The sequence below is a fragment of the Plecotus auritus genome (assembly GCF_963455305.1).
Source record: "Plecotus auritus genome assembly, chromosome: 15".
Classification (NCBI taxonomy): domain Eukaryota; kingdom Metazoa; phylum Chordata; class Mammalia; order Chiroptera; family Vespertilionidae; genus Plecotus; species Plecotus auritus.
The window spans coordinates 7734780-7749124 of NC_137781.1; the positions used below are offsets into that span (position 1 = coordinate 7734780).

General features: G+C 53.9%; 1 protein-coding gene across 3 annotated transcripts in view; it reads right to left on the minus strand.

Annotated features, from left to right (window-relative positions):
* RGMA (repulsive guidance molecule BMP co-receptor a) overlaps positions 1 to 9886 on the minus strand; it is a 28507-nt gene extending 18621 nt beyond the window's left edge. Inside the window, exon 1 of one of the 3 annotated variants that reach the window (XM_080651658.1) lies at positions 9594 to 9886. In XM_080651658.1, the coding sequence (XP_080507784.1) occupies positions 9594 to 9607 (14 nt within the window). In that variant the 5' untranslated portion in view covers positions 9608 to 9886. Of the gene's footprint in view, positions 1 to 755; positions 830 to 5133; positions 5153 to 9593 lie in introns of those variants that run through there. The other 2 variants (XM_080651660.1, XM_080651659.1) reach the window with 2 other exon arrangements.
* Between the last annotated feature and the right edge of the window lie 4459 nt (positions 9887 to 14345).

The following is a 14345-nucleotide window of genomic DNA, read 5'->3' on the forward strand; positions in this document are numbered from 1 at the left end:
GCCGCGGGGACCTCGGGGACCCCAGGACACGGGGCGCGCCGCGGCTCCCCACGCAGAAAGGGCCAAGTCCCCGGGCCGGCTAGCCCTGCAGAGTGCTAGGGCGGCGACGCGCTCCCATTTTTCCGCCTTAAATCTCCAACCCAAGTAGAAACTGTGTTTGGAGACAAACCCCGGGTCCCCTTTCCAACTAGACTGCCGTCCCGAAGCCGCACACGTCTCTCACTCAGAGGGGTTTCCCGGTGCAAGCGGCTGCAGATCCGCTTCCCAAATTGTCCGGGGTTAGGCGGGGTGGCCCTTGGGACCTCGGCCAGGAGCCACCTGGAGGCCCGCCCGCCGTGGCCCCGGCCACCCACCCCGCCTGGGCTGCCTCCAGCACCCCCTCCGAGCGCCGCGCTGCCTCCCCTAGCACTTGCCCTGGCTGCGCTCCGGGGCTGGGGGCCTGCGGGCCTGTCAGAGGCAGGAGGGCTGCCACCCCAGAGGCGGCGTGGAGACGGCGGTCCCCGCGCTGCTCAGGGCCCTGCCACCAAGGCGGCTCTCCGGAGGGCATCGGGGTGATGGCTCCCTTCTCGTGGTCGCCTGTTTTTCTAGGAGAAAAGGGCCTCCTCCCCAGGGTTCCTGAGCCCCGCGGCTCTCCTGCCCCAGCTCCTGGCCTATTTAAGCGACGGGCAGCTCCCCCTGAGCATCCTTTGGATGGAGTACAAATACGCCAGAGCAAGTGTTTTCAGTCAAACCAATTCCTCCCTTGGCCCCCTCACCTCACTTCCAAGCCTACTCATCTAGTTCTTTGGAAGAGAATTTCGAGTTTTTGTCCAATTTCGATGTTGCTCTTAAGCACTATCACAGTCCTCGCTCGCTGGAGGCCACACAGGCTGCAGGGCGCTCTGCCCGCCAGGAGGGGAGTCTAGCTCGGGAGGAGCGAGCTCTGGGCCCGGGCGAGGGAAGAAAGCCCGGGACTGCAGGCACACTTCTGAATCTGGCTCCAAAACAGGCAAGACGGGGCATAAGGCCTCAGCCAGCTGCTGGGCCCTTAGGACTCAAGGCCACGAGGGCCTCTGCTCGCCTGCCTTTACAGCTGGGTGCCACCTTTCCCTCCAATAGTTAGGTCTCAGTCTAGCAGGTTCTGTCTAATTATCTCCCCCCTACACGGAGTTTCACCGCAAGCCCTGGTTTGCAGACCGCCACAGGTTTGCCCACTGAAATCCAGGTCTCACATGGCATTCCTCTCAAGGTTGGCCCAGCCTTGGGCCAAACCCACCAATGTATTCTTCAGAAGCCCGGGACAGCCCTGGCACACTGAGGCGGGCACAGAGCCAGCCTGCACAGGGGCATCTTCCAGGGCCCCCCGTTCACACCATCTGGATTCTGCCTTTCCCAAGTCAGCCTGAGCCTCCTGCTAATGAGAGAGAAGGGACCCGCTTGCATTCCCACCAGCAAATGCAGCAGCAGCACCACCACCACCACCTCTGCAGCACCTCCAGGCCGGGAACACAGCTGAGACTTCCAAGCACTGGACTGGCGTGGCTCAGTGGTTGAGCGTGGACCTAGGAACCAGGAGGTCACGGTTTGATTCCCGGTCAGGGTACATGCCCGGGTTGCAGGCTCTATCCTCACTGTGGGGCGTCCAAGAGCAGCTAATCAATGATTCTCTCTCATCATTGATGTTTCTCTCTCACTCCCTCTCTCTTCCTCTCTGAAAAAACAACGAACAAACAAACAAAAAACCCTCCAAGCAGCCCCTTCCAGCCCTGCCCTGGCCCAAGACTGAACCTTTGACAACAAGACTTCTGGTCTCTACACCCCAGTTTCCTCATCTGTAAGGGGCTGGCTGATGATACAATTTGGGAGGGGCACGGCGCCCCGGGGCCATTGGAACTCCGCAGCATTTCTGCCAGGGGATTGATTGGCGTTCACCTGGCGGCAGAAACAATTCTTGTGGCAGAAGCAAATCATTTGGGAAAGGTAATGCCAAGGGCTTTTTTTTTCTTCTTCTTCTTCTCATGAGAAAAAAACGTGTGAGGCTGACTCTGGCCATCACGAAAGTGGAGAGCTGGCCTTTGCAGGGTGTGCTATCAGGAGAACTCCGGCCCCATCAGAGCGGCCCAGGGTTGTGCTGACCTAGAGGAACCTGTCTCTCCTGGCCAAACGGCCCAGCTTGTTGACAACTCCCCACCTCTTCGCAAAAGGGTAAGAAATTCTTGAAACGTTGGGTTTTGGGACTCGGCACTTCATGTGCCAGAGAGGCTCGAAGTGTAGTTGACTGCAGACAAGCGGCTCCTGTTCGGAGTCTGACCACTTACGCATTCTCCGCAGGCTGCAGCCTGGGCCTCCCGGGAGGCACTTTCTGAACACTTGGTCCCGCATGGCCTTTAGCAAACAAACATTTTGCAAAGATCCCCTCCATTTTTCTTGTAATTTGGGTTATGTTCTCCTAAATGCATTAACCGAGACTGGCCCCTGCACAAGCTTAGTATGCATTTGCTTGCTACCGCCTCGGCCCGTCCTGCGGTGAGTCACCATTTGTTTGCCATCCGTTCCATCTGCAGGCCTGGAACCAGCCGAGCATTCTCTGCTTCAGATGAAATATGAACGTTTAAACCAAGTCTGGGAGCACCAGCGGTCCCTGGGGATCCCCGCTGTTTATAATTCCTCATCCAGAGAAGTACCTGTTTATCCTATTTTCCTTTTCTTTCCTGTCTCTAAGGACAATTCCGATCCGTGGTGATTTCCCCTGCGCTGTGACCCCGGGGTGGAACTCTGTCAGGAGGCATTTTGGAAGTCTAAACAGAATTCATCCGTGGGTTTCTCCCGCGTCTCCGCGCCTGTCTCTACCTCCTCAGAGAAGATGGGTCTGGTTTCATGGTCTCTTCTCACAAAGTGCGCTTGGCTTTGTCCAGTTAATGGGGACTTTACTTTTTAGTATACACTGAGTGGCCAGATTATTATGATCTCTGAACGCATAATAATCTGGCCACTCAGTGTGTGCAGTGTGTGTGTGTGTGTGTGTGTGTGTGTGTGTGTGTGTGTATTAGAGGCCCGGTGCATGAATTCGTGCATGGGTGGGGTCCCAGCCTGGCCAGGGGGAGGGGACATGGGCGGTTGGCCGGCCTGCCTGCTGGTCGAACTCCTGGTTGAGGGGACAATTTGCATATTAGCCTTTTATTCTATAGGATACACACTGAGTGGCCAGATTAGTATGCGTTCAGAGATCATCATCATCTGGCCACTCAGTGTATATTCCACCAAAGCGACTATTAAAAATGGCTCTTCCTAGATGGCGGGGCGCCCATTGTGGGCAGGGGGCCCAGTGTGTCCGTCCTTGGGCGCAGGCCTGGTATGGAAGGACGGTTGCTCATTTTGGCCACTAGGCACCACCGCCATGTTTAATGACCACTGGCCCCTTCCCTCCAGGTAGTCCCAGGGTAGATAAAAGCACATATAAAACCAATCAGTCAATCAATCACGCTATCTAGCTACCTACCATTTTACCCAAAACTATCAGCAAACTGCTGCCTGCTCCCTCCCCAGTGAGCACTTCCTGCTTTGTTTTCGTTCTCAGTTGGACGGTCCGATGCCCCCTTCCATCATGGCAGGAGCGAAGCAGTCAGGGAAGAGCCGAGTTCAGCCAAAGGGGACGCACAGATGTAAGTCCAGACAGGATGACATATAAACAGTCCACACGAGGGATGCCAAGTGTCTACCAGCTACGTCCTCTCTGGGACTTCAGTTCCCGTGGAAAGACGCTCATGTCCCTTCTCACTTGGAAGTCACATAACGTGCACTTGTCTCAAATCCCACTGCAGAAGGCAAGTAGCCTGCCAGAAGTCACCCTGCTGACTTCCGGGTGCTCGGCTGTCACACCACCTCCACGGAGCTCACCAACTCCTCCCCAGGCACCGGAGTACCTGGGGTAAAATTCTCCTCCTCTAGTAACCCTATTCCATCCAGTGCTTAGCCTTTTGCTCTGAACAGAAGTAAGGACGCCCTCAGCCTCAGCCCAGCTGGGAGGAGCCCGCTGGTGGCCTGTGACAGTTTCTAGGGCTGCATTTCCCTGATATTTGGGTTTAAGCCTCCCCCCTCCACCTTTTCACAACCTTTCCTTCTTGACCTGGGCGTTTCTCAGTAAGCTCCTGGGGAAGCCACATTTTCTCTCTCTCTCTCTTTTAAAGATATATTTTTACTGATTTCAGAGAGGAAGGGAGAGGGAGAGAGAGAAGCATCAATGATGAGAGAGAATCACTGATTGGCTGCCTCCTCCATGCCCCACACTGGGGATGGAGCCCACAACCCGGGCCGGTGCCCTGACGGGGAATTGAACCGTGACCTCCTGGTGCATAGGTTAACGCTCAGCCGCTGAGCCACGCCAACAGGACACATTTTCTCTTTTGATCCTTCTCCCATTCTCCCCACCGGCGTTATAAACTCCCGTTTAACTGGGGTTCATATTTAAATAAAAGTCTCCCCTTGTTCCTTTCCTCTCGAGCCTCTTGCCTGAGACTCCAGAGCACACCTACTATGTGGTCATCAGCGTTGAGATGGAGACTTCTAGACACTGCAGTGGATATGGAGAAAGGGACATGGGGTATGGAGTGACTCCACCCCTGGCTCAGTAGCCCCTGGGTGCCCTGTCCTATGGCGACACCCTCAGCTTCTCTATTTAAAAAATTTAAAAAATATATATTATTTTATTGATTTCAGAGAGGCATGGAGAGGGAGAGAGAGATAGAAGCATCAATGATGAGAGAGAATCATCGATCGGCTGCCTCCTGCACGCCCCCTACTTGGGATGGAGCCTGCAACCCGGGCACGTGCCCTGACCAGGAATCGAACCGTGACCTCCTGGTGCCTAGGTTGACGCTCAACCACTGAGCCACACCGGCTGGGCTATACCCTCAGCTTCTCAGCCTGCGGAATCATGGCCTGCCTGCCTCGGGGTGATCTTGTGGCTCCAGGGACTCCATATCTCCAGGGAGCCAGAGGACTGGTGCTGGCTGCGTACCTAACTGGCCTTGCCCCCCCCTGACCAAATGAACATGGTGCTGAACGAGCGGGAAACGCCACTTGAAGAGTGACATTTTGTGCGTTCGTGTCAGCCTGAAATTCTTCAGTAATAAGCCCCAGCAACCCTCTACATACCTGAAACCACACCTTGAGAAAACACTTAGTAGCCTCTTGTTCTAAAGCAGCTTTTGGGTCCCGGTGTTGAGACGCACCAGGTTCCCGTCACGGAGAACAGACAGCTCAGTGTTTACCTCTCCCCATTCCAGCATGTTCTTGGGAGAAGAACCAGCTTGGCACCATTTACGCACCAAAAGGCAAGCGTCTGAGCGGACAGTGAGCCTGTGTGTCTCTCTCAACCAGCGGAAGGCTGGAGCATTGGGATTAATGAACCGTTCGGTGCCAAGCACAAATAGCACAGACACTTAGCAATGGGGAACAGATAACCAAGTTATTCATCAAGTTCAAAACTGTTTAGAGTGGCTTATGCAAAGCTGAAGCAAAGAAGCTCCCCAGCTGATGCGAGGTGGGGAAGGGTGCCAATCCAGAAAGGACAAACGTGTCAAATGTGTGTGGCTGTCCCCTCCACCTCCATGGCTTTCTCTTTAAAATTGGTTGGAACCCCGAAGTCGCCAAGGATAGAAATGGCAGAGAGAGGCTCAAACCTAGGCTTGGTGATGCCAATTCCAGGGGTTTTCCCACCAAACCACAGCTGCTTCTCATCGCTGGCCGGGGCTTTTTATTGTTGTTGCTAGTCAAATAATATGCCTTGTACATATTATGATGGATCAGGAATTAGAAATGGGAGTATGTTTAGGGATATACTGTTCTCAGAAACAAATAAAAACCTACTAACATTTTAAGAAAAGTTTCCCTAAACCATCTCCCTCATCCCCCCAACACCTTACTTAGTAAATGGAAATAATTATAGAATTCTTTTTCCTTCTTTTGGATGCTAAATGGTATATTTAGGTCAAGTTTTATTTTTAAAAAATATATTTTTATTGATTTCACAGAGGAAGGGAGAGGGAGAGAGAAACACATCCATGATGAGAGAGAACCACGGATTGGCTGCCTCTTGCACACCCCCTACTGGGGATCGAGCCCGCAACCTGGGCATGTGCCCTGACCGGGAATCGAACTGTGACCTCCTGGTTCATAGGTCGACGCTCAACCACCGAGCCACAGGTGAGTACTGCACACCAAGATGTTTAGGTAAACCTGTCCATAGTATCAATTCATGGCAGTCCCTTCAGACCACAGGCCATTCAGAGCACGTCTCAAATTCAAAGCAAGGTGGGCTTCTGCCCCTAGAGATTGGCCCTTGACCTTGAAAGGAAGGGGCTGGGCATCCCCTTGGCTTGGGTGTGCTTTGTCCTCACCATCTCTTGCTTCGGGCCCAGAATGGCAATATACTCCCTATCAGGTCCGAAGTCAGTAGATTCCAATAGCATCCATATATTCATGAAAAATCAGACACTTGGAGTTTAGGGATCTCCTTTCTCAAAATGCTCTCAACAGGGAAACATAAAAGCAACGTAAAAACCCTGCAGCATGGAAAAGACTGGTATCTGGCTTTTTCTGACCATATGATCTCGAGATGGCCAAGATGCAAAGCCAGGTGCGCTGCAGGATAATAAGGGAAGCATCGGGAAATCAGTATGTTGAGAACTAAGTATCGGACGATTGGAGCTGCACTGGCTGATGTAAAAATAACATGAACTCCCATGTGTCTCGTTTCAGGGTAAAATGACCCGCCAAACTCAGCAATGAGGGGATGAGGAGCAGGTCCGGACCTGGGAGGGGATGCCCCGAGAAGCCTCATCATGTCTACAGGTGAGTCTGATCTCGTATGCACCCTTGGGTGAGGCAGTCCCTGCTTTTTTCCACTGCCCTGTTCACGTTGCTCCTTCGTAGCACTGTAGCTAAGGGAAGGGAGGGTCAAATAAATAAATAAGTAAATGCCTGTCATTTGAATGGGGCTGGATACCAGACAGATGGGGGAACCTGGACCTCCCTTCCTCAGGTTAAAGTTCTGTTCAGTTTGTTGAGTGAATAAACAATGATGTTTGAAAAACAAGGCCTTCGTCTGAAGAGCCCCAGGAACACGGCAGACACGTATGCTATCTGACCTTCCCTGTGGGATTGTAAGTCAAGTTCTCGGACGATGCTCTTTAAGGGGGACCGCCTTTTCAGCGCACAGACATAGCAGGTGCCAATGAGCCTGCGCTGGTTACTGATGAGACGGTTGTTGACGCTCAGTTTCCCTTGGGAATATCCCTTCCCTTCCCGTGGAGGGCCGACTGCTGGAGAGATGGGTGATCACGCCTCCGAAGGCGTGGCCAAATTTGGGGGCCACACATGGTAAAAGCAAGCGCTTGGGTTTAATGCATTGGGTAGCGAGGCTGTAGGGGGAAAAGCACTTTAGACCTGCAGACCCCGGGCTGTACCCCTCCACCTCTCTGGGCCTCAGTTTCTTCTTCTGAGAAATGGAACACCGGCACAGGCGGGGACACTGGGAGTGTGGCTCAGAAAACTCCCCGTCCCGCAGTGGGGAATGCTCAGGACGTCTTCATTGTATTTAAGAATGCCTGCGCTGGATCCCACGCTGGGCGGCTGGAGAGCCACATGAAAGGGTGGTACTAACAGGAGCGACTCACGCCTCCGTTCTGTATTACCACGCACACTGGGAGGCAGCGAGTTGTGCCTAGGGAGGCTTGGAAGAAGAGAAAGCAGACAGGTTTCTCAGCGAGCGTCAGCGAAGCCCTCCTTGAAGAAGGGCCACATTACTGCACGACCTCTTTTTTGGGGTCACAAATCTGGTTATTGAATAAATACCTGCAAATGGAGAGACAGTTTGAGGCAGCTTGGGGGTGGGGAGGCAAGCCATCCACCTTTCTCCATGTCCATTCAGAGAGGAGGCCCCTGTCCGCCCTCGGGGAAGGAATGATGGGAGCAGGGCTGGTGAGAAAAGGAGACGGGGCCTCCCTTACCAGCATCCCTGCACGGAGGGTCTCACCCCCAGCGGCGCAGGACACTAACCTGCAAGGAACCGACGTCCCTGTCAGAGCAGGGGGCACCCAGCGCATTGCTAATACCGGCAACCCCCAGCCCCAGAGATGCGGAGCTCCCTGGATGTGGGGTGTCCCACCCGGGGCCTTCCTCCGCTCTGCTCCATACCCAGCAAAGTCTGCCCCATTGTTACTGGAGACCAAGTCCCTTATAAAGGGGGCTTGCCTGTCGCCTGCTGTGGCGGTGGAATGGCAGGAAACCCCTTCTTTGTAGATGTACGGGCGGCTTTTTTGTTACACCACACAGTCCCTGCACAGATTGGCAAGAGACCTTTCCAAGTGCTCTTCCGACACAGCCAACCTCCTGTCCTGGGATCGTGGCTCAAGATTCCCCGGAAAACCACTCGGGAGAAGAGCAAGGTCCGTGCATGGATTTTCCAGCTTTCTGCCATAGGTGCCTGCAGATGGGGCACCCTCTTACCAGCAGGTACCCTTTTCTGTTTCTGCTGGAGCATCCTAAAGCCAGACGGACAAAGGATGGATCTCCTTGGGGTGACCGCCTGCCACTCAGCACGACCTGCCATTCTGTCCCTTGAACTCGGAAGCGCGGGACTGTAGACACACAGGGGAGTCCTTCCCTGGAGGCCAGTCCCTGCCTCCCCACCTGCCACAGGAGATACCTTTTGTAGAGAACACGCAACTTTTGCAGCCTCAGGAGCTGGAAGCCCACCATTTCCTCTAGATGGCGCGATTTCCCCTAATTCGTCCGCAAGACACCCTATTTATAAAACACACACAACCCAACGCCTTCGGGAACCACACGGCCTCACAGCAGCTCCAAGGCCCCAGTAAAAATCACCATTTGGGGGAACTGATTCTACCTCCGAGCAAATGCAATGTAAATACATGAACAGGATGCATCCCCACTTCGACCCTCCCCCTCAATACACCTGTCCCCCTGTCCGCCATGGCAGGAGCTGGGCGCGGAGTCACCGCCCTGCATGGCCCGAACCGAAGGGCCCAACCACCACTTAGGGGTGCAGGGACACTTGGGAGTCCTATCCCTTAGCGCTCAAGCTGAGTCCGCATTTCCCGGCGCACCTGCGCTCCCAGCAAAGGACCGCGGGGACCCGCGCCCAGACCAAGACCTGCCCCAATGCCCCAGCACAGGCGCTCCTCCCGACTCTGCAGCCGGCTTAGGAAGCCTGGCGCGGGGCAGGAGGAGGGAGCTGGGACAGCCCGGCGGCCAGCTTCGTCCCAGGCTCCCGGGAGGAGATGGTGCCGCAGGAGGAAGGGAGGTCCCAGCCCGCACACAGTGGAGACGGTTCGCTGGGCTGTCCAACCACGCGCGCTGCCGGCTGCCTGGGGAGAGCCTTTTAGGAAAAAAAGAGCGAATACCAAACCACAAAAACTTTGCTGCCAAGAGCGAAAGCCATTGAGGCGCAGCGAAGCTCCAAATCTGGGCAAGATGAGATGTGGGGTTGGGAAGGACCCAGCCAGTGCGGTGGCCCCTGCAAGTGTCCCAGGCGCCTGGGGGAGCCGGAGCCGGAGCCAGCCGGGTCCACTTCGCTCCCGGCCCGCGCTTACCTTGGCGGCTGCATGGGCGAAGAGTGGGTGCCGGGGCGCCGCTTGTCCGCCCCGGGGCGAGGAGGGAGGGGCTCGGCAGGCGCAGGTCCCCGCCGCCCCAGCCGGCTCAGCAGCGGACCGGGGTGCGCCGCCTGCTCCCGGGCTGCATGCTGGCGAGCGCCTGGAAGAGCGGGCCCGGGAGCGAACGGCTAGTGGGTCCTCAGCCCAGCGGCTCGGGCGGCGCAGCCCGCGCTCGGGAGACAACTGCAGAGTCGGATGGCTCGGGCCACCCCCTCCCTCGCCCGGCCCCCGCCTGCCGCCTCCAGTGCGGTGTGGCGAGGTTCCTTTGCGCGCAGAGGGGAGGGGGCGGGCCAGCGCCCCGGGCGCGGGCGGGGGGCGAGCGCCAGCGGAGGAGGAGATGGGGTGCGGGTTCGGATTGCCCCGCCCCGCCGCACCCTCCCGCATGAGCAGGGGTTGGGTGGCTGTGTGCAGGGGGTGCGCACGGGTTGGGGATGCGTGGGCCAGTGCAGTGACCCCCGAGATACCCCCAACTTTCCAGATCTCCCGCTGGGGTGTCGTGGAGAGCACGTTTTGCCCCCGCAATTCCACGATGATGATTTGGGGGGGGGGTTGTTTACAGTGAGGTCTCAGCCCTAAGTGCTGCTGCTCTGCGGAGACGCACCTTTGTTCTAATTGAGATGTGTGTTTTTTTAAGATTCTGATTTTTAAAAATGTAATATGTATGAAACACGTAACACACGATGCGTTCTTTCTTACGGTTTCACATAACTACACAACTCCGTCTTATCTAGAGTTAAAAGGGGACCACACCACGTCCCTCCCCATTGCAGCCACGCCCTAGAGGTAACCCTGGGTCAGGGTGTGCCCCGTTGCGGTTCCTCCCAGCCCTTGCTCTGCACTTTTGCACGCACACGTCCCGCTTGCAAGGGGATTCACACGGGCTTTTCCAAAGGATGTTTTAGCATGCAGCGCATGCACACACCCACCGGCAAGAACACAGCCTCGTTCCTTCAGCAGCGCTAAGTCCCCAGACGCTTCCAGAGTCTGGGGAAAGACCCTCGCGGGGAAGACAGCGAAGAAACACCCCAACCCCATGTGCAAATGGGAAGAAAGCCCGCCTGGGCGTGAAGTCAGCCTGAACGCACAGCTCACGCCCAAATGATCATCGCATCGCAGGGGTGGAGAGATTTGCTAGTGCATTTCAGACAGGATTGTGACCTTCCTTCTTACAGAAAGCCCACTGCCTTGGAGTTTGATGTGATGGGGGAATCTTTGGATTTGCAAAATGAAAAGACAGCATCCGCTTTAAAGCACTATCGTTATGGATGCTTGTGGTCTTGAGGGATGTGGTCTGAGCACAACAGCCTGCATCTTATGGGCCAAGTGTACGGAGAGGATCTATAGCTGGGATATAAATAAAATCCTGGGATTTAGCAGGAAGGGGCCGGGCATTGGGATGGCTGGTTTCTATAATTAGTTCTGACCTTGGGCAAGATATTGGGCGAACTGGGACAGCAGAGGAGTTGTACTAGATGTTGGGTGAGCGGGCGTGTGTGTGCTACAGCCCTAACATCCGGTGAATAGCTGATTTTCCACCTTTCAGCTAAGCTTTATTGTCAGTGCCTTTCTTTTTTTGTTAAATCCTCACCCGGGGATGTTTTTCCATTGATTTTTAGAGAGAGTGGAAGGGAGGTGGAGAGACAGAGAGAGAAACATCAATGTGAGAGAGACACATCGACTGGTTGCCTCCTGGACACTCCCTGACCAGAGCCCGGGATTGAGCCTGCAACTGAGGTACATGCCTTTGACCGGAATCAAACCTGGGACCCTTCAGTCCCCGGGCCAACGCTCTATCCACTGAGCCACACCAGCCAGGGCTCAACTAAGCTTTATTACCTCCTTGGGAAATGGCTCTCCCAACACCTCATGCTTCGCTTCCTAACACTGATCCCACTTTGCAGTTATCCACTCATGAGGGTGACCCTTCCCAGGTAGGAGGGCAGGACCAGGACTGCCTGGGGCCCTCCGTGTATCCCGGCACTTAGCACAGTGCCTGCTGGCACATAATAGGCACGCTACAAGATTCTGGGATGCCTAGCACCCAGATAATAGATTTCTTAGTGCTCTTCCAATGTCGCTGGGCATTTTCTGAAAGATCTGTAAGTGGAAACATCTCATTTTAAAACGAAGCCTTTGCGAAGTGCCCAGGAGGGTTTCCCTATCGTGGGGGACAAACAGCCCACTGTCTAGATGAGAACAGGCACTTCTCAGCTCAGCCACGGGCTGCTCAGGCGGCAGGCCAGCAGCTATTTACCTTGATGAGCGTGCGCTCCTGTGGAGAAGACAATGAATATTAATGCTGCTCATTAAGTCCCTGATTAAGTTGGAACCAGGCATCCGCCATTGCAATACACAGATGAGCACTCAGAGTTGAATGAGGCCGTGGGGTGTGTTTAGGGTGCAAATTAACCAATGTATGGGCTTTCAACTGACAATCTAGAAACAACCCTAATAGAAAGTGCCAGGGAATGCATGCCTTCTTTCCTGCAAAGGGCCGGAATTCCTTAGAAATGTGGCCCGGAAACAGGCTCACCTGGGTTGAAGGGTTAAAAAAATAAGGTCTGCCGAAACCGGTTTGGCTCAGTGGATAGAGCGTTGGCCTGCGGACTGAAGGGTCCTGGGTTCGATTCCGGTCAAGGGCATGTACCTTGGCTGCGGGCACATCCCCAGTGGGGGGTGTGCAGGAGGCAGCTGATCGATGTTTCTCTCTCATCGATGTTTCTAGCTCTCTATCCCTCTCCCTTCCTCTCTGTAAAAATATCAATAAAAAAAAAAAGTAAGGTCACCAAGACACAAGTGGTGAGGAGTGGATGAACTCAGTGCAAGATCAATGTCTCCATTCGTTTTTCTCTTGTGTCCAATGAGTATTGTTGCTAAGGGAGAGGTTAAAACCTGGCTCAATGGTTAGAGTGTGTAGGCCCTCCCTCTGAAGGGTTTCGGGTTCGATTCCCAGTCAAGGGCACGTACCTGGGTTGCAGGTTCGATCCCCGGCCCCATCCACCTCCCTTCCACTCTGAAAATCAATGGAAAAAAAATATCCTCAGGTGATACGATTAAGATCTACAGCCAGGTGACTTTACGTAAAGTAGATCATCTTCTGCAATGTGGTGGGCCGCATCTCATCAGTTGAAGGCCTTAAGAGCAAAGACTGACGTTTTCTAAGAAGAAGGAAGGTTGCCTCAATATTGAAACACAGAAACCCTGTCTGACTTTCCAGACGGCTGTCCTGCTCAACAATTTTTTTTTTTTTTTTTTTGTCAGCCCCTACAAGCATGCGAGCCCATTTCTTAAATCTCTCTCCATATGCATGCTGCTTCTGGTTCTCTGGAGAACCCTGAACTAATACACCATTCAAACAGGTCCGCTCGAGCTGTATGAGAAGTATGCATTTGTACATTCACTCCTTCATCTAGTCCAGGGGTGGGCAAACTTTTTGACTCGAGGGCCACAATGGGTTCTTAAACTGGACCGGAGGGCCGGAACAAAAGCATGGATGGAGTGTTTGTGTGAACTAATATAAATTCAAAGTAAAGGAGCGGAGGGGAGAGCAAGAGAACCCTCCGCTCTTTCGGCTCCGCGGGCCGGATAGAACAGCCGAACGGGCCGTATCCGGCCCGCGGGCCGTAGTTTGCCCACGGCTGATAACTTAATTGAGATAAACACGTATATAGCATTGTGGAGGGCATTGTAAAATATCGCAGCAAGTGTGATGGACTCATATTGTGTTTCCCTGAAAATGCCCAGGAGATCCTATGAAGCAACCAGGTAGTAAGCATCAATGCAGCTCAGAGATAAGGGGTCATTTGTCTAACACAGTGGTTCTCAACCTTTCTAATGCCGCGACCCTTTAATACAGTTCCTCATGTTGTGGTGACCCCCAACCATAACGTTATTTTCGTTGCTACTTCATAACTGTAATTATGCTGTTATGAATCGTCATGTAAATATCTGTGTTTTCCGATGGTCTTAGGCGACCCTGCTAGCGGTTCTCAACCTGTGGGTCGCGACCTGAGAACCGCTGCTGTAGAGCCTCAGACCAACTGTATTAAAGGGTCGCGGCATTAGAAAGGTCGAGAACCACTGGTCTAACAGCAGGTTTGGTTAGACAGTGGCCCCTTTTCTGGGAATTCCGGAGTCTTAAACGCTAATGCCTACGAGATGAGAAGTTTAGCAGAGTGTGCCATGACAATGAGAACCTTCTTTTTCTCCTGGCTACGTTTTCTCCGGGGCACCGATCTTCAAATGCTGTGATTTTAAATCTTTTTAATCCGCGAAATGTTTTAATGGGGCAAAATGACCTTGGGTTGCTCTGGAGATGGAAGGTGGGGAAGGAGGAGGGAGAAAGCAAAGAGCGAGGAGCAGAGGACACCCACTGCCAGGTCGGAAGGATCTGGTTTTAAGCCTTGGCTCTGGCATTAGCTGAGTGACCAGGGGGCCAATCACACCACATCGTTAACTCTCGTTTTCATGTTTCTAAAGTGGAGAGACCTTTCCTTGAAGGGCTGGTGGGGGACTCAAAAAGCTCAATCATATAAAATACTAAGAACGGGAACTTGAATGGGGCAGTGGGAACGCAGCAAAAGGCAGCCAGCATTTCCAGGTCTCCGTTCATCTTCTCTGCATTCAAGACGGCAAGAAGCTGACCTACTGTCTTAAAGCCAAACAAGCCATACTCACTGTTTCCAAGCTGTG